This window comes from Macrobrachium rosenbergii, chromosome 2, assembly GCF_040412425.1.
Source record: "Macrobrachium rosenbergii isolate ZJJX-2024 chromosome 2, ASM4041242v1, whole genome shotgun sequence".
Taxonomy (NCBI): Eukaryota; Metazoa; Arthropoda; class Malacostraca; order Decapoda; family Palaemonidae; genus Macrobrachium; species Macrobrachium rosenbergii.
In genome coordinates, this window is record NC_089742.1 from 59,965,168 (window position 1) to 59,989,270 (window position 24,103).

At 36.3% G+C, this 24,103-nt stretch overlaps 1 protein-coding gene across 7 annotated transcripts in view; it reads right to left on the reverse strand.

Moving 5' to 3' along the window:
* Positions 1 to 24,103, reverse strand: part of LOC136847557 (optomotor-blind protein-like) — a 379,535-nt gene that overhangs the window by 151,382 nt on the left and 204,050 nt on the right. For 3 of the 7 annotated variants that reach the window (XM_067119317.1, XM_067119290.1, XM_067119285.1), the window contains exons 2-4: positions 14,232 to 14,345; positions 13,560 to 13,673; positions 8,104 to 8,257 (exon numbers count right to left, since the gene is read on the reverse strand). In XM_067119317.1, coding sequence (XP_066975418.1) covers positions 8,104 to 8,257; positions 13,560 to 13,673; positions 14,232 to 14,345 — 382 coding nt within the window. The remainder of the gene's footprint in view (positions 1 to 8,103; positions 8,258 to 13,559; positions 13,674 to 14,231; positions 14,346 to 24,103) is intronic. The other 4 variants (XM_067119312.1, XM_067119303.1, XM_067119306.1 and 1 more) reach the window with 2 other exon arrangements.

Here is a 24,103-nt window from a genome sequence, read left to right on the forward strand (position 1 = left end):
TAAACTAAACGACTACTGAGATTATTTGTTAGTTTCTCTTACTACTCGTACCATTGACTTTTATTCTTTACTTCCAAAAATGGACTGGGAGTACCGTGATTTTTATTTAATTAAATTATGTAACTGCTGAAGCTTTTATTGTAAACTGCTTTCTTTGCCTTCGCAAAAAACTATGCAACTCACTCGCTATCTTGTCTATCACTGATTCTTTTGGCTTCACACATACTTCTGATTAATAATGAATGAACGTGTGAAATTCAGGTCCAGCGCTTGATTATAAAAGAAACGGCTCCAATCATCCTAAACTTTTTTTTTTTTTTACTTTTCTTTATTCTTGACATCACAAAATAAGTATAACCAAAGCCTATGCTCTAACCTTCCTTTATCCTCCTAAACTGCTTTTATTTTTCTTTAATCCTGACATCATAAAATAAGTATATTCAAAGCCTTTACTTAAAGGTCCCTGCCAAAATACGTCAACGGCGACTGTTCTCTTAACTTCATTTATCCTCCCAAACTTCTTTCATTTTTCTTTAATCTTGACATCACAAACTACGTATATTCAAAGCTTATGCTCTAACCTTCCTTTATCCTCCTAAACTTCTTTCAATTTTCTTTAATCTTGACGTCACAAAATGCGTATATGCAAAGCCTATGCTCTAACCTTCCTTTAACCTCCTAAACTTCTTTTATTTTCCTTTAATCTTGACATCATAAAACACGTATATTCCAAGCCTATGCACTAACCTTTCTATACTTAAAGGTCCCTGCCAAAATACGTCAACGGCGACTTTTCTCAAGTCACGTGAAAACCAGGTCCCCAGTGAAGTAATTGTCATTTGGATATTTAAGGGTACCAGACACGCATCATCCGTGCTCAACCTCTTCTGATGATCCCAAGGACCCGAGGGGTTCACTCTTGCGAAGGGTTCTGAACCTCTCGGCCACACAAACACACACACACACACACACACACAATGCAGCGAGAGAAAGATACTCTGCGGCTCTTCAAAAAATGTCAAGTGGATACACAAAGTTATAGCTACGAGTGTTAGCCGCTGGTTGCATGACACAAATGCGTCGTGTATGCGTGCGTGTGTGTTTGTGCGTGTGTGCGCGAGTTCGAATCCGTGCATATATATTCTAACACGAACAAATCTCTGCGCAGTTGTAGCCAAACAATTAATATAAAAGCAATTTAAATTCTGAATAGAATTACCTGAAAGGTGTTCTTAACACGCCGAGTCACATCTACCTCCTACTGAATAAAACAATGAAATCTTGGGATGCACACAAGCACAGCCTCGTGTGGAAGAAGGGAGGGGAGGGGGAGGGGAGGGAGGGAGGAGGGAGGGTTTCGAAAGGAAGGGAAGGGAAGGGAAGAGAGTAGAGGAGAGGAGAGCAAGAGGGATTTCTTTGAGTGAGGAAAGGGAAAACACAAATCTTTCCTCATGCTTGTCGCTGAAAGGAAATGATCCACTTCTCTTCTACTCCTTACCCATGTGTATATTGTTCAATTTAATTTTCAAATACAAATTCTTAAATCAAAATATAATCTAAGAGTAATGCTCCTTGATAAAAAAAATTCTTCTCTGAATAAAATGAAAGCAAAAAAAAAAAATATATATATATATATATATATATATATATATATATATTTAACGAAGATATTCATTAAGTGAAAATACACTCAACAAACCCAAATCTTTCTCTCACGAAAGAGAAAGACCGGGAGGGAGAGGGAGAAGTCGACCCCATTAAACGGACTACACTCTAAACTGGCACCCCCTCCCCAAACCCCTCTCACTCCTCTTACCTCTACCCTCCTCTCCACATCCCCTACCTGAGGAGCAGCCCCCAATGACATCCCCCCATCTCTCTCTCTCTCTCTCTCTCTCTCTCTCTCTCTCTCTCTCTCTCTCTCTCTCTCTCTTTCTTCTTTCTTTCTTTCTTTCTCTTCTCCTCTTATGTCCTCTTCTAACTTGAGCTATTGTCGAGGGTATGTCACCTTTAATTCCTAGTGTCATATGTTTAGGGTGTAAGAATGCATTCATTGTTTTAGGGTGATACTTTCTGGGTATATACTGTAAGTGTGAGAGGACAGGAGAGAAAGCGGCAAGAAGAAGAAGAAGAGGAAGAGGAGGAGGAGGAGGAGGAGGAGGAGGAGGAGGAAGGAATTAATTGTCTGGACGTTCACTCTTGAGGAGGATTCTGTTTTTCTTTTTCTCTGCCACTGATAATTAAAAGAGTACGAGAGCGGAAAACCTTACTTCTATTAACACTTTTTTTTCCTGGAGATCTCTGGACATGGACGTGGTTGTCATCAACTGAATTAATAGCTCTATTCAGGTCTGTCAAAAAAAAATTACTCGTTATTTGAACTGACGTTTTTGTATTTGGTTCCGGTATTTCCTGGCTTATTCCCGAATCAGAAATACGAAAACAATGACAAAGTTAGGTATGTAATATTTTCAAAAAATATAATATCTATCAGCCACAGCAACACCGACCAACATCTTGGCACGAGATGTACACAGCACCGCCCTTCTTAATACGACAGGGAGTAAATCGCATCTCGCGAGTAATCTTAAGCGTAAATCCATTCAGATCGAGCTAGCAGGGTCAAAGAAAAAAAAAAAGATCGAGCGAGCAGGTTAAAAAAAAAAAAATACAATCGAGCTAGCAGTGTAAAAAAAAAATACGATCGAGCTAGCATGGTAGAAAAAAACTACGATCGAGCTAGCAAGGTAAAAACAAAAAATAAAAAATAAAAAAAAGGAGACAACCGAACGAACAAACAAACGTCGTCATCCTTGCCGTCTCTCTCACTAGCACATCAGTCGGTCTTGAGCGAAACTTTGAGAAGTCCTTCCCTCTCTTTTCGTCCGGTTTCCTGTATGCAGCAGCTATCGATTCCGCCCCTAAAACGCAGAGTTAAAATTCAGCAAAAACAACCAGCTGGAACACGAGCTAGTGCGAGAGAAAGAGCAAGATCTCTCTCTCTCTCTCTCTCTCTCTCTCTCTCTCTCTCCGTACCTGCGCCTCTTTTTTTTTTTTCAATTCATATATTACTACTGTCAGCACATTTCTAAATAAAAGTTGACAACCGACGCCGTGACAACGATATTCCGACGAAAACATCAGAACGAGAAATATAGCTAAGTAGACGACGTCTCTCGAAGCGCTGGTAGTTATAACTTCCTTCCTAACATCGTAAGATCTCTCTCTCTCTCTCTCTCTCTCTCTCTCAACACTAAAGCGGTGTCGACGTAAGATTGCAAAACCTGTCAGCGATTTCATTTTGTTTCGGCCATCACGTGGACCGCGTTTATACGGAACGCTTTGAAAATTTAACTATGGCTGACACTGGAATAGTTTTCCATTACTAATTTTATATAACAGTGAATATAATACTAAAATGTAATGACAAATAATGTCAAAGGACAAAAATTAAAGTGAAAATAATAAAAAAAAAAAACAGAATCACCACATTCTATCCCCGCTCATTAGGGCTGCAATGAAGATGCCAAGCGCATCTGATTAGAACTTTTAAGCCCTTAACAGCAAGTAGGGCCGCTGTGACAAGTAGTGTGCGTACCGTACTGTCCTGCGTCCGCCGACATTCCTGTCGGTAGCTTAAGAAACACCAAACAAGGCGAGTCACCAAGGTTTCTGATGCGCAAAGAACTTGATTTTCTTTCCGTTCGTGATTTTTCCCAATTCCGTCTACGATGGCCCTCAACCATATCTTACACATTCCCACAGCGTCAAATCTCTCTCTCTCTCTCTCTCTCTCTCTCTCCTTTACTTTGCAAGTCATATGAGGCGCCCATACTTCATCGGCGCAACAAGACTTATTGCTGAGCCGATTTGTGGTGGGCAGGACACATGATTACTGACATGCTTTGCTGAACCTGATAGATTTAATGTTGCAGGGATGAAATGACCAGCTCTACTACCTCCCCATACCTATCCCTCCCTCCCCTTCCCTCCTCTCCTCCCTCCTACTCTTCATCCCGGTGTAACGCACACCACAATATCTCCTCCCACTATATCTCTTTCTCTTCTCACGGATTTCGGAAAATTGTTCGAGTGTTCGTGAAAAAAATAAATATCAAATAATCTAAAAAAAATTACATGTTGCTCGTATATTACTAAAAAAAAAAAGGAAATAAACAATATTTATTGGGGCGGGAAAAATACTCGATTTTTGTCCTTTTATAAATTTGTATATTTTTTTCATATTTTATAAATAAGATGGTTCACTAATCATATTATCACATCCCCATACCCACGGGAAAGTTGAATGAGCGGGTATTATAGGTAACACGGTATAGTATTGTCATTATCATCATCATCATCATCATCTTCATTATTTACGTATGCATATTCTAATAGTAAGAATCTAGAAATAATTAACTAACCAAACAAACTTTCACAAAATAAAATGCCAAATTTTTTAAGTAAATTACTTTACGGTCTGAGTCAACTCAGCATCGCAATGGAAGAGAGAGATTTATTTGATATTACAAATTTAAAGGTGGATATAATATAAAATTTAAGGAAATGCTGATATAACGACAAACGACATTCTTATAAGTCAATTAAACTTCCGGGCCAATGTCTGAAAAAATTCAATCACTGGAATGTCTTTTTTTTTTTTTAATGCATAGGAAAAATGTATAAAAAATTTTGAAAAAAGATATCTAGAAAAACAATGATAATTTAGTGCTTGATTAAAAAGAAAATAATCTTCAATTCTTACAGAACTCAGGTGCACCTCATTTCTATTTGAATGCGTATACTATTTGCAAGAGACGGTAAGGTCTTTAATTAAAATTTTCCCATTTTTACAAAAACAATTAATGTAATAGATAAGGTAATCAAAAATCTAAAATGAAAGGAAAATATGTCAAGGCAAAGAATAATGAGCACTCACGAAAAGGTGATAAAATCCTTTTTAATAGTGGAAATAAATCTCTCTCTCTCTCTCTCTCTCTCTCTTTCGCCTCCCGAGACGCGTTCGGAAATCATCGACTAGAGAGAGAGAACCTTAAGTAAAATAATAAGGTTAACAAATTAGCAACAAGAGCCACGGCTAAATCTGTTCATGTTTACACAACCCTGACGTAAATCTCGCCTGTGTAGTAAATCATGAGAGAGAGAGAGAGAGAGAGAGAGAGAGAGAGAGAGAGAGAGAGAGAGAGTTGCAGAGGGGGTTGGGTAGCGGGGTAGCATTCCACCAGTGTCCCTACCCCCACCCCACCCTCCTAACCTCCAAGCCATCAAGACAAGACACCCACCCACCACCCACCCATCACCACTCGCTCTCACAACGATTCCCCCCGGGGTGGGTCCACCCCTATGCATACCCCATCACCAACCCGCCAGTCCGGAACTTTCCTGAATCACTCACTTTAGCCTGATCAGCTTAGTCGGTTAACAAGCACAGTTCATTTACATATTAACTACCCAACCATCTCGTTACTGTCGACCCTGTTTACCACCTACTCCATAACTCGCGCAACATTTATTCTTCATTCTTCCCCGGGTTCATTACGATGGTTGATTAATCCATCTCTTCCGCTGACACCGCCGATTTTCGGGGGACGCATCGGTGGCGCGCAAGAGAACGAACGGCGTAGAAGAGAGAGAGAGAGAGAGAACGGAGAAGCGAGCGCACTACTTCGCTCTTTCACTCGTTCGCCCTAACGAGGTTGGTGGCGGTTATCTGATCTAACCATTAGCGAAGGTGAGTCCAGATTCTGGGAGAGGGCGCTCCAGCGCCTATCCTATTCTCTGCCTTCTCTCTCTTTTCGCCTTCTTCCTGGCGTTTCCAATCCCCGCTTTCTCAAATGCACGCTACTCTAGAACAGGGAAAATGTCCGCAAACCACGTGTGTACGAGAACGGCCGTATCACAAAACGGCGGAGCGTCAATCAGTCAATCCGTCAGTCGGCCAATCGAGTCCAGGTGCAATGGCGGGACGAGGGGTAAGTGGGCAGTCGCTTTCCATAATGCAATCGGAGAGAACGCGGGCTTACTACTGACGTGACCCTACAGAGCGCCCGCTCTTGTGCGGATTCATTAGACGCCTTGTTAAGGTCATTCGGATGCAAATAAGACTATCGAGAGAGAAAGAGAGCGAGAGAGAGCTAACCTCCCTTTAAATTACAAGGCACCATACTGGAACTTCTACGATAAGGCCTTGGTTAAGACATCGGTTCCCAGAGGTAAAGCACACCGCACTCCCTAAGACTAACGCCGAGATAAATGTGCTGGGCGGGTACACGTGCACGGGATCAGATTGAGTGTTCGTGGCTCGGAAAGAGAGGAAGAATAGTAGAATATGGACGTATAGGTGAATACGCACGATCATAAGTTTCAAGAGCAAAGGCTGGTGTAGTAGAGAGAGATATATAGCAGTATATATATATATATATATATATATATATATATATATATATATATATATATATATATATATATATATAATTATAATAAACGAGGATGCAACAGATGGTCAGGACGAAAAGCCCGACCATAAAGACGTTACGTACCATCCTGACGTAGGTACTTTAAATTAATCTGCATACTATGGAGAAGCCAACGGTGATAAAGGTTAGCAATGGGCTAGTCGATAGAACTTTACATGCTGTAAACGTTATCGTTGTTACACACAGGAAACTGAATATTTGGCTATACATTTCGTTTTATTACATTAAAAGATATTGGGCAAAACTTACGTCTGACACAAGAAAGTATTTTACTTAAACCGCCCACATTACCTAGCAAAAGCGCTAAATTACAAGTGGTTGCAACCGACTAATTATGGGAAGGAGAGAGAGAGAGAGAGAGAGAGAGCATTACAAGACCCTAACAATTCGGCTGCGGAGAGGAAAGGATGTAGGCAGGCAGCCCGACTCGTGTACGGACAAGGCGCGCACAACAGAAAACGATTCACGACACAAAACGCCACAATAGAAAACGAAGCGTGGCCACACAAATGAACACGCTATTGCTGATACGCGCCTGCGAGCCTCTTCACTTGCAAATTAATTATAGGTGGTTTCTTCTGCTGCCCTGGATGTCGGGGTTTGCTTCGGCTCACTCGCTTAAAAGCTGGTTTATTCAAATAAAACCTCCTCATCTGCATACACCGAATCTCACCAGAAATTTTTTTTTTTTTTTTTTAGGGTTTGCGGAAGAACTGATTCGAAGAGGAGATTGGAAAAAATTAATAATAGATTATCTGTAAGTTTCTCAAATATGTTTTTGGGAAATATATTTTAGGTACACGGATTATGGGAACAGTTACTACTCGATTTATTACTGGGAAGTGTATAATTTGGCAAGTTCACGTACACGAAGTTTTAAGTACCTACAGATTATTGGATAATTTAACAATCGATTTATCATTTCTAATTTTGCTAAACAATTTGGGAGAATTCATCTGTAACGGAATGACTGCACTGAAACATTAAGGAAAAAATGAATCGACGATATTTGATCCACAAGTGTGTTGTTCAATTTGGGGTGTTTTTGCCTTCGGAATTTTATGAAAAATAAATAACCGACTTAAGGTTTGTGTAAGGGAATTAATAAAAGGAAAAATTTGTCGCATATTTATGTCCACTGTACACAAGAATGTGGGAGGGACGTTGCTATGCATGAAATGCCATTTAAAAAAAAAAAAAAACACGAAAATAGAACAATAGTTACTGCTCACATGAAAAAGTAAAATGATCTTCACCTATCATGCTTAACGCATTAAACTTCAGCTGCAGGTTAGTATGACAGCTTCATTATGTATACAGATTTACATACATACATACATTACATATATATATATATATATATATATATATATATATATATATATATATATATATATATATATATATATAAGGTGATATAAAGGCAACTAATCTCTACTCCCCATAAATAAAGAGTAGTCTTGCCTAACTTAAAAGTTTGAATTTTTCAAGACTGACAACAGCCGTCATAAAAACATGCTCAAGTAAAGTTCCACCAATAATATTATTGATTATGATAAGAACTGTAATAGAAAGCTCGTGCAATCTGCCATTGCCTGATACTTACAAAGCCATGTTTGTCGGATATGTTGTTTGTGAGTTTTAATTTGTGAAAAGACACGACCTTCTGCATCCACTGTTCACCCGTTGCCGGACTGTCCGGATGAATATACATCCGCTTTGGCATCTCCGGATCCGCCTTGCCGGCGACCATCCATCGGCTGCCGGAGGAAGGGGAGGCGGTGAAGAAAAAAATAATAGAAAAAGAGACAATAAGTCATTATATATCACTGCTTAGAAATAGTGAATCATTTGACATTTCAGATCAATTCTTAATCTCAAGCTTCAATAATTTCTCAATTAATTTACTGAGTCTAAGATATGGAATCAAATTTCTCAATTTTTTTGGTTAACTGTCAACCTCTAATGAAAAAAAAATGACTATCACACACAAATTTCACTCATGAAATGAAATCATCTTGTCTGTTACTCAACTTCAGTCACGTCACCCACTCCGTTATAAAACACAAGCATCACACAAAACATATCAATTACACCATCACATAATTCAGTCACAAAATCTAACAATTATACGAATTTATCACAAAAAACAGCCGTCACACATTCCTATTAAAAAAAATATTCAAAACTATCAATTACACATATCATCCACAATTACTAATTTCTTCTGAATCAAACTAACCGTCACACCCACACACACACGCTCACACACATACTTGTTACAAATTGTAACACTAATCATTTTTCCTTTCAATTAAGTATAGCAACCGCCATATACAATTTCACTTTGCTAATGCCTTTTGGTGATGTGCAACTAAACCAATTCCTCAGTCTGAAATTCCATTATGCTATTATAGAAGCTAAGAGAAAATAAAAGCTTAAAAAATTAATATGAATAAGTCCTAGTGAGGAATTTTAAACTACCGCCAAAGCCAGCGAAGAAAAATAAGTATTGAAAATTAATATAAACCTCACAATAATGTATTTAATTAATATCCTACAGTGAGCGGAGGTAAAATATACTTTTAACAAATCAATTTACAGTTTCACCATGCGGTTTTTTTTAAATAAGGTCTATTAATTAACATAAATCATGTAGGCATTTGTTTCTTAACATCTTCTACAGCAACCCATGCATCTCACTGGATGATGTACCTATTTTCCCACTTGCAAAAAAAAAAATTACATCAAAGCCATCCTTTTCAAACAGTATGGCAAACTACCTAACTTGGACTTCTAAGACCTAATCAACTGCAATTACCTGAATACCGTTAATCAACACACTATTACTAGCAGTCAAGTAACAGACCCAAATTTAAATTGCATCAGAGCTCTATTTCTTGAACTCGACAGGAAATTACATGTAGATCGATCTCCCAATCCGCTGAGTGCATACATCAATCACGGTGATCTAATCATTCCGCCCATTATTTACACAGGTGAATTAAAGATATTCAATCGTCGTTCCATTAGTCAACCGTAAAAGTACGATTCATTAATATCACATGCACAACCCGTAATTAAATTACATCTCTTTACATACCTAAATTACGTTCATCCCATTATTGCCAGGCATGTAAATAGCTAAAATTACGTTTTGCTCAATCAAATTGTGCACGGTGTAGGTGAATTACAATACTCGTGTATAGATAGGTAAATTACGCTTATTGAATTATCCTAGTATTCACCCACTTAATCAACGTCGTTAATTAATATAACATAACCTGGTTAAAATACGCTGACCTAATCAACTTTCCCCAGCATGGAAATGGGTTCTGGACCAAATAGAGGCAAGAATACAGGACCGGTTTCATTTGAAATCGTGACGTTAAACTCGGCCTTCTACCAGCTTGGGGTCTTGCCCCCAGACACTTAGCAGTGCCAGCTCCTAGAACTGAATTGCAGTTTACATTACCAATTTAAAATAAAAAAAAACTCGATTGAAACGGATGAGAATAAAAATTGCAAATAACTTGCATAGACTGTCCTTGCATCCTTTAATACCATGCGACAGTAAAATTTTTCTCACATAAATTATGTTAAACCAACACTAATCTTTGTAAATTTCACAACAGATTTAATCTATTATCCAACCAAACACACACACACACATATAGTATATATACATACATTATATATATATATATATATATATATATATATATATATATATATATATATATATATATATATATATATATAATATATATATATATATATATATATATATATATATATATATATATATATATACTATATATATATATACATAATATACTATATAAGATAGACATATACATATATATATATATATAATACATACGCAATATATATATACAGTATATATATATATATATGTATATATAATATATATATGTTATATAATCTTTGAAAAGGAGAACTTAAGACAAGCATTCATATACGATCAAAATAATTCGTCTGCCGATTCTATTTCAGACAAACTACGCACGCAACTAAGCAATGACAAATTCACATCACTTGGTTCCGGCCTAAACCATTTTTAAATAAAAAATAACGTAATATCACAACATACTCCTACACACATACGTTTTTTATTCTCAAGACACATCATCACAAACATACATGAGGTTTTTCCAATCAGTGAAAACTTCATTTACCAAGTATTTTCTATCAATGATTTTCTATCAATTTACGTTCATGATGAAAAGAAAAACTATGTTATCTACATAAAGCAACATAAATGAATATCGTCATTAACGTTAACAGCAGTTATGATAATTAATAATGTCGAAATTTTATCTAATGGAAAAAAGTACATATGATGCTTACCGTAGATACTTAAATCTTCACCATGGTCATCATGAATAAAGAAATAAAGGATTTAATTTGACAACTGTAATTAGCATTGAGAAATTTGATAAGCACCTTTAAAAGACTAAAACTTTTATATATATATATATATATATATATATATATATATATATATATATATATATACATATATATATTTTAATATATATACACACATATATATGTATATATATACATGTATATATATATGTATGTATGTATATATATATATATATATATATATATATATATATATATATATATATATATATATATATATATGACATGATGTCACTACGGACATCAAGAATAAGACTAGAGAAATAAAGGTGTCAACTAAAACAACTACTTCAATCTACAGTGGGAACATGGAGTCGACTTCAAATGCTTTGCCAGGCATGCAAAGAGTACAGAAAGAGGAAAATAAAAAAAATAAAAAAGATCAAACTGCGAGGTATGAAATGAGTAAACAAAAAAAAAATATATATGCCAATAAACAGCATGCAAAGGAGGGGAGGGGGGGGGAGGAAATTGCAAGGCAACAATGCAAAGATACTGAGCATAAAAAAAAAACAAACAAACAAAGTCCTGGTGGTACCGGAGCAAATACATCATCAGCTAATCTTCATCCAAAAGGGTAATGCGTGTGTGTTTTTTTTTTTAATCATTATTTCATGGACACATTTCATATGAGTTTGATCAATAATATTTGTATAAATTATATAGGAGGATTGAGAGCAGTATCTTAAAAATTAATGGAGACTAAGATCTAGTGGGAGCAGGATATATTATATATATGTGTCTGTGAAGGAAGCAGGATATTATTATTTTACAAACAGGATGATCGTAGCAACTGGATAACCGACTATGTCCGAACTAATGGATGTTGTTCGTGAGGGAATTGGAGTACAGGCGGAGTCTACCAATAATAATAATAATAATAATAATAATAATAATAATAATAATAATAATCTCCCACTGGGCGAAACAATAAATTAATAAACTAAACGTGATATTCAGAAAAAATAGTTTAATCTCCGTTAATAAACTGGGAAATTATGATGAATTATTTTTTTCTTAACTCTTGGTAAAATATTCCTAAATAGTACAAATGCCAGTTAAAAGTTAATTCTCAGTTCTGTCAAGGTATCGATAGCAAATTTTATACAGTGATGCAGTACATGAATTTTAATTTCTTTACCTAATTATATGAATGAAAAGAATAAAATTCACAATGAACCAAATATACAAAAAGAATAAGGCAATTTTTAAAAATATTTTCTTTTCAATAATTAAAACAAATCATCAATTTCTTTGAAGAAGCGATAAAACGGACAAAATTCAATATTCATATTTCGTCTTAAGCAAAAGAACGCCGCCTTTACTCATGCATTTGCAAATGCAATTCCTCATTTCTGTGAAGTCAAGTCACCTAAAAAAAAATAATGAAAATAATCTTCCTCTCTTGATCAATAAGGCGAAGTCCCTAAAAGGCTGTGGTGTTGTGAATAGAAGTGTACTGAAAAATGAAGGCTACACTGTTAATCAGTATTCATTATGTGTAAACGAAAGAAAACAAATCAACCCATATACCTATGTTTTTGAAATACTCTTTGAGTATGTGGGTCAAATGAGTTGCACAATGAGACTAACAACTTTATGAATATGTGCTTCAGTGTGTGTGTGTGTGTGAACAATATAAAAAAATAAAACCTTAAAAAAGTCGTGAATACAGGAAGGTCGAGGGAGATGGAGATGTCTCAACGTGACCGTGTCAGTGGTAAATAACCAGTAAATAAGATGCTCAATGACTATTCATACCAATAACAATATGGACTGTGAATTCGGGTCAAGGTAGGAAAAGAAAAAATAAAAACTTGTGCTCTATAATCACTAACACAACAGGGTCTTTTCTCTGAGTGACGATGCTAAGTAACAATCTCTAAAAAGAGTGGAGGTGGGGGTGGCAGGTACAGGTGAGTTCGGGGTACGGGTTGAGTCTCAGGGCAAGGGGTGAGGGTGAGAGGAGGTGGGTGGCGGCTTGGGGGGGAAGGGCGGGTGGGTGAAGGAGAGTACTGAAGACAAGAAGTTCTAATCAACTTTGTTCTTCTGTCACTGATACTGAAGTTGATGAGTATCAATATATATATACAAGAGATCTCTAATCATTCTATAAATGCGCTGCGCACTAAATTGGTGATCAATAGTGATGCAAACACTCTTATTGCTAGTATTACAGGAATCACTAAAGGACTGAAAGAGGCAATATAATGATGATGATAAAATATTGAAAGGGTAGTGAGAACTAATATATATATATCTTATATATATAATATATATATATATATATATATATATATATATATTATATATTTACATATATATAAATATATATACATATATATATAAATATATATATAAATATATATATATATATATATATATATATATATATATATATATATATATATATATATTCAGATCTACCACCACCCTCCAATAAGACTGAGGACTGAAGGGAGGGGGGAATCGCCTATGAAAACATGTCAACCTTGGGGGTATATATATATATATATATAGGTGTTTCTTTTTTATATGAATGAAAAAAAAACAGTCAACCTGGGGAGGTATATAGGTGTATATAGGTCTCTCTTTCATATAGAACAATACCTGTTGTGAAATTTATATCGGCAATCGTCAGCTGCCACGATGTCCATAAGCAAGATGTATTTTGCTTTTTTGTCAAGCCCAGAGACCCGGACTTTGTAGGCAGGAAACATACGTCTGCAAGAACAACAACAACAGACCTTTGATAGAATATTTCGACAGCAATGGAAAAAAAATTACAAAAAAAAAAGAATAAAACTGAGAATGGGGGGAGAGGGGGTTACAAAAGCGAGAGGAGGAAGATGATGGTGATGATGATGACGATGGCGGTGAGGTGGTGGTGGTGGTAGTGAGGACAGTGATGATGATGACGATGATGCTCGCAGACACGGAGATGATGATCGGTTCGAACAGTCGCCAGCCCAAATCAAGGAGAAATCAATAACAGCATCAACGGAAAAAATGTGAACGAAGCGCAGCTAAGAATGTGGAAAATAATTAGAAAATAAAGATAAAAAGCAGTAGATGCCACACCAGGTTAATAAAAGAAAGGGGGCGAAATGGAAGAGAGAATGGAAGACGAGTTATACGAGAGAAACAAAGTATTCTAAAGAGAAAGAAGAAGGAAAGAAAATCATAAACAACAACGAAGACACGGAGTTTTTTTTTCTGATTTGGTTTTTTTGTTTGTTTGTGTCGCTGAAAATTGAGAAAAGACACCTCGGGAGGCAATACCTGTTATGGAACTTATATCTACAGTCGTCTGCCGCTACGATGTCTAGAAGCAGGATGTACTTGGCTTTGGGATCAAGCCCTGACACTCTAAACTTCATCTGTGGAAACATTTGCCTGGAAAAAATAACGAATTTCTCATTATCATGGACAGACAGTTACAACAGTTATGGGTATGCTGGAGAGAGAGAGAGAGAGAGAGAGAGAGAGAGAGAGAGAGAGAGAGAGAGAGAGAGAGAGAGAGAGAGAGTACACAAAGCTGTCTCAAAAGAATGAATGAAAACGAAAGATACATTGCAGCAATGAAGAAGGATAGTGTGTATGGAGAGAGAGAGAGAGAGAGAGAGAGAGAGAGAGAGAGAGAGAGAGAGAGAGAGAGAGAGAGAGTACACAAAGCTGTCTCAAAAGAATGAATGAAAAGGAAAGATACATTACAGCAATTAAGAAGGTATAGGTGTGTGTGTAAAAGAGAGAGAGAGAGAGAGAGAGAGAGAGAGAGAGAGAGAGAGAAAAGCTCACGTTTCAATACGATGAATGAAAATATACAATATAGCAAAGCAATGAAGAAGCATAGATGTTGAGAGAGAGAGAGAGAGAGAGAGAGAGAGAGAGAGAGAGAGAGAGAGAGAGAGAGAGAGAGAGAGAGATGTGAGAACGAGGATGTCTTCGCCATCCAGTAATGATGAAAAAATGTGATCGGCGTCACCGCGAATTCTGTTCTTCAAAATAATTTCAATCACAATCGGAAATGAACATTGAAAATGAAAGAACACTGAACAGATGACGAAAAACACATTTTTTCTTCACTATCGACGTACAAACTACAGTACAATAACTATCTACACAAAGCACACAATGAACACATGATATAAACTTACTTTACGTCCAATCGAAAAGTTTAGTAGATTCATGGAAACCAAAAGAATTGATTTGGTATCTAAAAGTATACATTGTTCAGGCGTGAATGCCAAAATTGTTTTCATTTCTCCTTCCTTTGAGGGACGATTGTATTCAAAGGACTTTCCTTTGTATCCAACTTCCTATTATCTTTTTCTTTCTAATTATTAGAGACGTGATAAATCCACCAATAAATTATTATACCTTGAAAGGCTACGCAGTGAACTTTACGTCCTTGTCCATCCCATCCAAAATATATATTCCCTCACGTAAACGTTGCTCTTACATTACACTAAAGTCATAAAGGATCAGAGAGGGTGCTTTTGATACCTACCAGTTGTCACAACGTTAATTACTGTGTTTAGCCATCACTAATATTTACCTTTTTACTCTCTGTTACCGCTACAAATGTAATTTTTCAATCCACATTTTCTGTCTTCATGGAATGACTGTAATTATGTTTAGTGTTTGAATCAAAATCAACGGTTTTTGTTAATAAACACGAATTCAAACTTTTTACCTCACTGAATACTAAATCAGACTTCAAAAGTTCAAGCGAAGATGCAATGCATTACTACCCTAATAATGTTCTCCTTCCATTTTAATACATTTTTATCCATTTATTAAAATATTTTTTCTTTTTAATAAGTGAGATCTCTTCACTCTATGTTTCCATTTACCTTCTCTTACTGCCTTATGAACACCATATTCTTTGGAAGTTTGAATTTCAAGTTGATGGCCCCTGTGGGCTTGTTCCATATGAATAGTGTTCATCTTCTGAATAATAATAATAATAATAATAATAATAATAATAATAATAATAATAATAATAATAATAATACACTAGTTCTTTATAATCCCTCAAAGACCAGATTACCATTGGTATCATTTCATTCCGACTCAAATATCTGTATTACAGTTCTCCTCCTTCTCTTCACTCCATGACAAGAAGACCTTGGAAGGTCATAACAAGCCTCTCCTCCATCTATCAGCCTTTCCCATCTATCTTTTTATCGCCGCGACGTCGGCCTCTCGCTCAGGAAAATAGACGAAAAATTGACGCCTCAGGTCGGCCCCTCCGTCTGCGACCCTGTCAGACACAATTCAGTTCGAGGTTTTATGTAAATTTCTTCGTCACTCAATACTCTTTATCGGCCGAGCATCTAAGCCGAGATACGGCAACCTTTTTCAAGAGTCTTCTTTTACCCTCTTTTGTCTCAGAATCGGCGTAAATCAAAATTCTTTCTTTTCCTCTGCGTATGAGCCACGTCCGCTATCTCGCAGGCCGGGTTATGGTTCGCTCTATTCAAAGGTAAAACACGATCTATTGGAAAGCTCTTATTTTACTATTTTCTTTCTTCTTCTTTATCTCTCGAGGGGCCTTTTCTCTCGTTATTTAAGATGCCAACAGCCCACTCTGACGAGATAAGTTTTCAAGATTTTTTTTTTCCTTCTTATCAGGGAGAAGAAGAGACCACGTCTCTACGCATATAATTATTCTCGCTTGAAACTGACGCCTTATTCAAACTATCCACGGTGATCGCCGAGTAGGCAATATTGCATGAGGCTGAAGTTTTGAAAGTTACAGATCATGGGTACAGTAGACCCCTCTTGATCATTATTTTGCGTGTATTGTATTTATATATTATTATTATTATTATTATTATTATTATTATTATTATTATTATTATTATTTTGACTAGGCGTGTATCTGAATAATCTACATATTAAAACGGGTAAAGATGATTAATTAACCATAGAATATTGGTATGGCCATGGTTAAAGACCTTAATTACGAATGATTTAGAATGTTTCATCTAAGTCTAAACGACCACTGCCGAATTATCGAGAAGCAGCAGAGAATAACGCCCAAAACTAGACATACTGAAATATTAGCTTGTAGGCTCTCACACAGCCGCACCGTTTAAATTTTATATTTTTCAATTATCTTTTTTATGCTTCTATTAAGCAAAGTAAAGAATGTATGAAAAGAGACCAAAAGCGACCTCTAATAACTACCCATATCCTCTTCCTTCTTCAACCGCCTCCCTCTCCCTCCCGTCCATAACCCTCCCCAGCTCTCTCCCTGGCCCACCTGTTCCCCACATAGTAGGCTTATTCCACATCACCCTCTACTCCTCCATCCCCTACCTCAAGAACCAAGGAATCACCTCCATTGAAACGAAGGTTCTTTACGTTCATCGTCGGCATTATAATTACACGTTTCTCTTCGGAAAAGGGAAGAAGAAGAAGAAGAAGAAGGAGGAGAAAAAAGAGAATAACTTCCACCGTCCCTTGACGACCGTAAGGGCTATTCGCCTGTTACTCTTGTCTCGCCAAGCCCCGCCCACCGAACACTCTGAAAAATTGTTCTTGTCCTTTCCTAATTAAATCGGCAAAACAAACATGGAGCCAAATAGGTGCGCCTAATAGCTTGGCTTATCTGGAAGACCATCGATGAGTTTCGGTGATGAGGCGGTAGTGCTGAAAAAGTGTTTGTTTAGTTTTTATTTACGCCTCATACTCCCCGTGAATATTTATCAGTTACGTGCGTGTAGACGAGCCCCTACGCGCGAGCCTGTTTAAGAATGGCCCTTATTAAACAGACAGGGCTTCAGTTTGCTCCGCCGAATTGCTACGCACATGTGTATAACATACGTGTGCACTGTTCGTGGGTGTATAAATACATAAGATATTAAACATACATATAACACATATATATATATATATATATATATATATATATATATATATATATATATATATATAATATATATATATATATATATATATGCATATTTGTGATTGTGACCTTACTATATCCTTCGCAACAGAACCCAAAACCTAATCGAATTAAAACTACACCTTCCCCAACAGAACCCAAAACCTAATCGAATTAAAACTACACCTTCCCCAACAGAACCCAAAACCTACTCGAATTAAACGATGCCATCCCAAAGCATTCCCCTTTGACAACTAGATGACAACCTGAAAATCTGCCCAAGCCAACTGAAAGGTCGGGAAACGGAAAGACTGTGTAAATGAACTTTTCGCCCGGCACAGCGCAAGACCTCATTATAATACGCGTGATCACGTCCCGTTTTTCTCTCCTGCACTATTAGCGCTGCGATAAATCATGGCGAGCTCTCAAAGAGATAAGGGACGCGAATGCCGGCGATCCTCGGTTGTCTATTAAAAGCTGGATGTAACTATTATTCACGGTAAAGGGAAAAAGCGACAGCATCGCATCTAAAATATTTATTTGTCAGCGAGCCCAACGCCGATGAACACAAGACATTAATTTTATTTGCGTGTGCAGATACAATTATAAACACATTTTCAGTCTTACATAGTAACATTCATCAGCAAGAGAACTGTGTATATAAAGTACACGGTATATTGCGCACATAATTACTCAGTGAGTTATCCTTTCAAAGGTAACTAAATCACATAACACAATCACATATATATATATATATATATATATATATATATATATATATATACATATATATATATATATATATATATATATATATATATATATAATATCGAGTATATAAACAACTTATTAAAATCAAGCAAACGTATGATAGTGGTAACTTTCAAACCTAATAAGCAAATAAGCTTTCTTTTTCAGTAATTAAAATCCCTCCTCTCTCTCTCTCTCTCTCTCTCTCTCTCTCTCTGGGTGGAGTAGGCCAAAGTTAACAAATCAATTATGGTTACCGATTCATCCTTGGGCGATTGATGGGTCGATCCGCTTTGCCGATGGAAAGTGAGATGGATAAGGAAGGTTGTGAGGGGGTGGGAGGTGGGGGGGAGAGAGAGTTTAGAGATTCCCCTCCCCCCACCTACGCCTTCCCCAAACGGAGGAAGAACTGATTTGTGGGCAGTAAGCATAGACAGACAAAGGAGGCAGCATCAGCGGAGCAGAACTTCGATATTATTTCCGGTTAATTTGGGAGGGAGACTGCTTTTGGAACCACTCATGTTGGCTATGAATTGTCAGACTTATAGAAATAAAGATGTAGCCTAACTGGAAGCATACCATAAGCAGTAATGGCGATGGGTGGCGCAACTGTATGGTTCTACTGTATCTTAAGAATATGTAAACACAAATCACAGACAGCCTCCTGCTCCTTGTTTTCCTTCTTAATCTCTTATGTTGGGGAAATCGGGATATCAAAAACCTCTTAAAGAGAGAGAGAGAGAGAGAGAGAGAGAGAGAGAGAGAGAGAGAGAGAGAGAGAGAGGCAACAATAACGCCAACTACCCTCTATTCTGCGGTGACAAAGAAACCCGCTATCGAACGAAAATATTGCGCGCTTACTGTACATTCGGAAACATTCTAATTCTCAATCGAGATGGAATCCGGGTAAATTAATCCCATAAAAATACTAATAAATAACAATGGATCTTTCCATACGCGCTGACGATCTGCACCTGACATTACCGGAATGTTTTGCGTTCATCTGAATACAACTGACAATAACATCTGACTTGCACGTTAAAAATAACTAGAGACGGAAAAATCAACTGGAAGAAACTGTTTTGAATTCACGACTAATACTATACAAATATAAATATAGATAGATAGATAGATAGATAGATGATAGATGATAGATGATAGACAGGCTAAAACTTACAATATTCAAGCTAATGGAATTCCAACTCTTGATGCCCTTTCAAACTCAATAGAGCACAAGAATACCAACGAAATACGAGAGAGAGAGAGAGAGAGAGAGAGAGAGAGAGAGAGAGAGAGAGAGAGAGAGAGAGAGACTTTACTCTTTATAATCAAGGCAACAGCTCAAAACGTCTACTCCATATCAAATCTCTGAAATCGATTACAACAGAGAAAAGGTATAATATAATTTATATAGGTATAATATAATTATATCTTTAAATGCAGCGGCAAAACTTCACACAAGAGCATTCATTGTAAAAAATGAATTAAGCCAAGTATCAAAATAAAATAATTTAATGAGTAAAAATCAAAGCAATTGTGCTTTCCTTATCATTCTGCGAATACAAACAACGAACAAACGAAAAAAGAAAACTGATAATAAAAAGCAGAGAAACGTTAAAAACCTCACAAAAAAAAAGAAGGAATGAGCCGTAATTGCATACACGGATTCCTCACCCATGGTAATTATCTCCCAATCCCTTAATTAGGATGAAGTGAAAATTCCAAAGCCGCGTTTATTTTTAATTAAGGAGCAGGCGCCCGTAAGAATGTAATACAGCTAAATGTCTTAAAAAACAGAGCAGCGCAAAATATTACGACTCTTCGCATACGCGTATATATTTCCAGGTTTCATCCGGATGACGAGCAAAATGAAAACAAGATTACGACTAAACTAACAATAATAACTGGGCAAATTAAAGAACTAAATGACCAGTTCCAGTTTTAAATCATTGCGTGGTGTGTAAGAGGGAGAGGGGTAATGGCATGGGAGTGGAAGAGTGGGGATGGAGGTGGGGAGTGATGAATTAAAGCCCGGAAAAGAGAATCACCTCTCACTGGAGAACGGAGATGGTAATTAAAACGTCAGTGAAGAAACACGCCATTCTAAGATTCTCTCTCCCCGATGTTTAAATGAGACAGTGGGATGTACGCGTGCATGTTTGTTTAAAGGAGGCGTCGTGTTTGTTTGGGTCTATGTGTGAGGTTATGAAATGTCTGATATTATATATATATATATATATATATATATATATATATATATATATATATATATATATATATATATATATATATATATATATAGTTAATATTCTCATACATGCATATGTGTGTGTATATATATACATATAACATATATATATATATATATATATATATATATATATATATATATATATATATATATATATATATATGTGTTGTGTGTGTGTACATATATATATATATGTATATATATATTAACTGAGTTGCTCTCGTGCATTTTCCAGAACTTACCCAAAAGTTGTTTGTTCATACGATTTATGATTTAAAACGCTATTCCGAGGTATAAAATCCTTGTGAGCATTATTATTAATCGCTTTTTTCTTTTAAGTTACTCGTAAAATGGAGGAAAAGACCCACAACGTCTCTCTAGATTACAGCTTCTTTGTATGAGGGCTTGCAAAGATGCCAGAGGTATATGAAACCCAACAGGTTTTTCCTGACCTTGTATTTAATTTCTTTTACATATTCCAATATAGTTTCTCAAGTACGTTGCTGTATTCTAACACGCTTCAACTTCTCATTTTTCTTTCATTATTATTATTATTATTATTATTATTATTATTATTATTATTATTATTATTATTATTATTATTATTATTCCAGTAGAAGAAACCTATTCACATGGAACAAGCACACAAGGGCCACCGACTTAAAATTCAAGTTTCCAAAGAATGTTGATTTCAACCTCCCACCGCAGACCCCACACTGCAGTAGTAGCCAATGAACCGCGACATCTGAGTGGCATGTCCCGACACTAACTACTATACCAGCGGACCAGCTATATACTTTGGCACCTGATAATCTAATACTCCTTTTTCTTAGTAAAATGACCATGAGAGGAATAAGTTTTTTGCCACTGAATATGCTGAATATTATTCTAGTGCATTAAGAAAGACAAACCTTCGTGTCAACAAAAGGAAGGTCAACAACCCTAAATGCTACGCCATTTTAGTGCAGTGAATATTCATCGCGTTGGGGGAGACGCGAACCCGCGACATCTGAGTGGCATGGTCAGACATTAACCACTATACCAGCTAACTACTTTGGCACCTGATAACCTAATACTTCTTTTTCTAAGTAAAATGATCATAAAAGGAATAAAAAGACAAACCTTCGCGTCAACAGAATGAAGGTCAACAACTCTAAATGCTACGCCATTATGGTGCAAAATTGTTTTCTATTTCACTACAAAACTATTAACTGGGTTTGAGCAAAAGAAAAGTTCCTCGTTGGGCGGGTGGGTTCCGTTCTCAGCTAGCATTCTGCTGGCCGCGAGTTCGAATCTCCGACCGGCTAATGAAGAATTAGAGGAATTTATTTCTGGTGATAGAAATTCATTTCTCGCTATAATGTGGTTCGGATTCCACAATAAGCTGTAGGTCCCGTTGCTAGGTAACCAATTGGTTCTTAGCTAAGTAAAATAAGTCTAATCCTTCGGGCCAGTCCTAGGAGAGCTGTTAATCAGCTCAGTAATCTGGTTAAACTAAGGCATACTTACTCTGAGCACAAAAAAAAAACAAAATTGCTTCATAACAGGTTGAAGAAGTATCGAGTCTATTATTCATAAGTGACTGTATTCCATTCAGTTTAATATTCAAATAATATTCATAATAAAATTTAATCCAATATTTTCAATATTCCAAAATCTAATAGACGCACACGTGCACTATATATGAATATGTAAAGGCCCTACCCTGTTTACTCACCTTCAAGTACGTCGTTTATATATACTTTTACGCCCAATATCCTACAATACCTTTTACTATTTTACACCTGAATATCCTTCAGGTGCGTTTACCGCAGCAATTACTGTAATGCATAACGAAGGCCCAATTTTTATGCAAGTCAGTGACAGCCCAATTATGACAGGTAGCTCTTAGTAAGCACGGCATTAATAACAGCAGCATAAATGTAATCGTAAAGAAAAAGCAATGACTGCCAAAGGCACTGCTAGCGCTTTTACCAGCCAATATATAATAGATAGATGCAGAGTATAGTCATCTGGCAATGATTGTACTGTATATATATCGAGGGAATTTATCGCACGCCCGCACCCAAGTGTATATATAAATAAATAAATAAAAATATATATTTAAATATATAATGTAATACACACACACAATATATATATATATATATATATATATATATATATATATATGAATTAATTGTCTTTTACTGTAATACCACAGTGTAATATGAATATAGAAGGCCCATAAAGACTATTTGAACATTTGCAACGTTCAAATAGTGTTTTATAAGCCTTTTTCATATATATATATATATATATATATATATATATATATATACATATACATATATATATAATATATGTATATGTATATATATACATATATATATATATATATTATATATAAATATTATATGTAAATACTCACACATATTTATATATCTAAAACTTATATATACATATAATGTGTATATATATATATATATATACAGTATATATAATATACCGGAAGGAGATGGGGAGGACCGGCGTTCCCAAACACAAACAATAAGAAAAAAAAAACGCCTAGGAGCAAGAAAAGGGGAAACGGAGAAGGAGAAGAAAATGGAGGAGGGGTCCTTGTTTACACAGTTAGCCTTGCAGGTCCTCCACGGGTGAATTAATAATGTGACAGGTAATTGTGGGCTGTCACTGACTCGTGGTTCGTGTAACGACAGCAACAGGAAGTAAGACAAGCGTGAACTGGTAGCGACACGGATCACGAAGTCTCTCTCTCTCTCTCTCTCTCTCTCTCTCTCTCTCTCTCTCTCTCTCTCTCTCTCTCTCTCTCTCTCTCTCTCTCTCGTGTTTGCTTCTCTATCGATGAAAAATCTGAGAGAGAGAGAGAGAGAGAGAGAGAGAGAGAGAGAGAGAGAGAGAGAGAGAGGAGTAGCATCACAATCTAATCAAAAATAGGCATTAAGCGATACTGATACACATTTTTAAAATACCTTCCAAACACTGCAAGTAAAGTAGGCGAGAGAGAGAGAGAGAGAGAGAGAGAGAGAGAGAGAGAGAGAGAGAGAGAGAGAGAGAGAGAGAGAGAGATTTTACAGTTTATTACGTTTCGTATAATAGAACTTGCTATCATTATCAGATGATTCTTGGGTAGGGGCAGATTACTTTTTAATACCACTACCCTACGGGAATTTATTTGTCAAAAAAAAATAAATAAATAAAATAGCGCAATAACCACCTTTCATAAAGTGTTCTTTCTCACTGTCTACAGTAAAA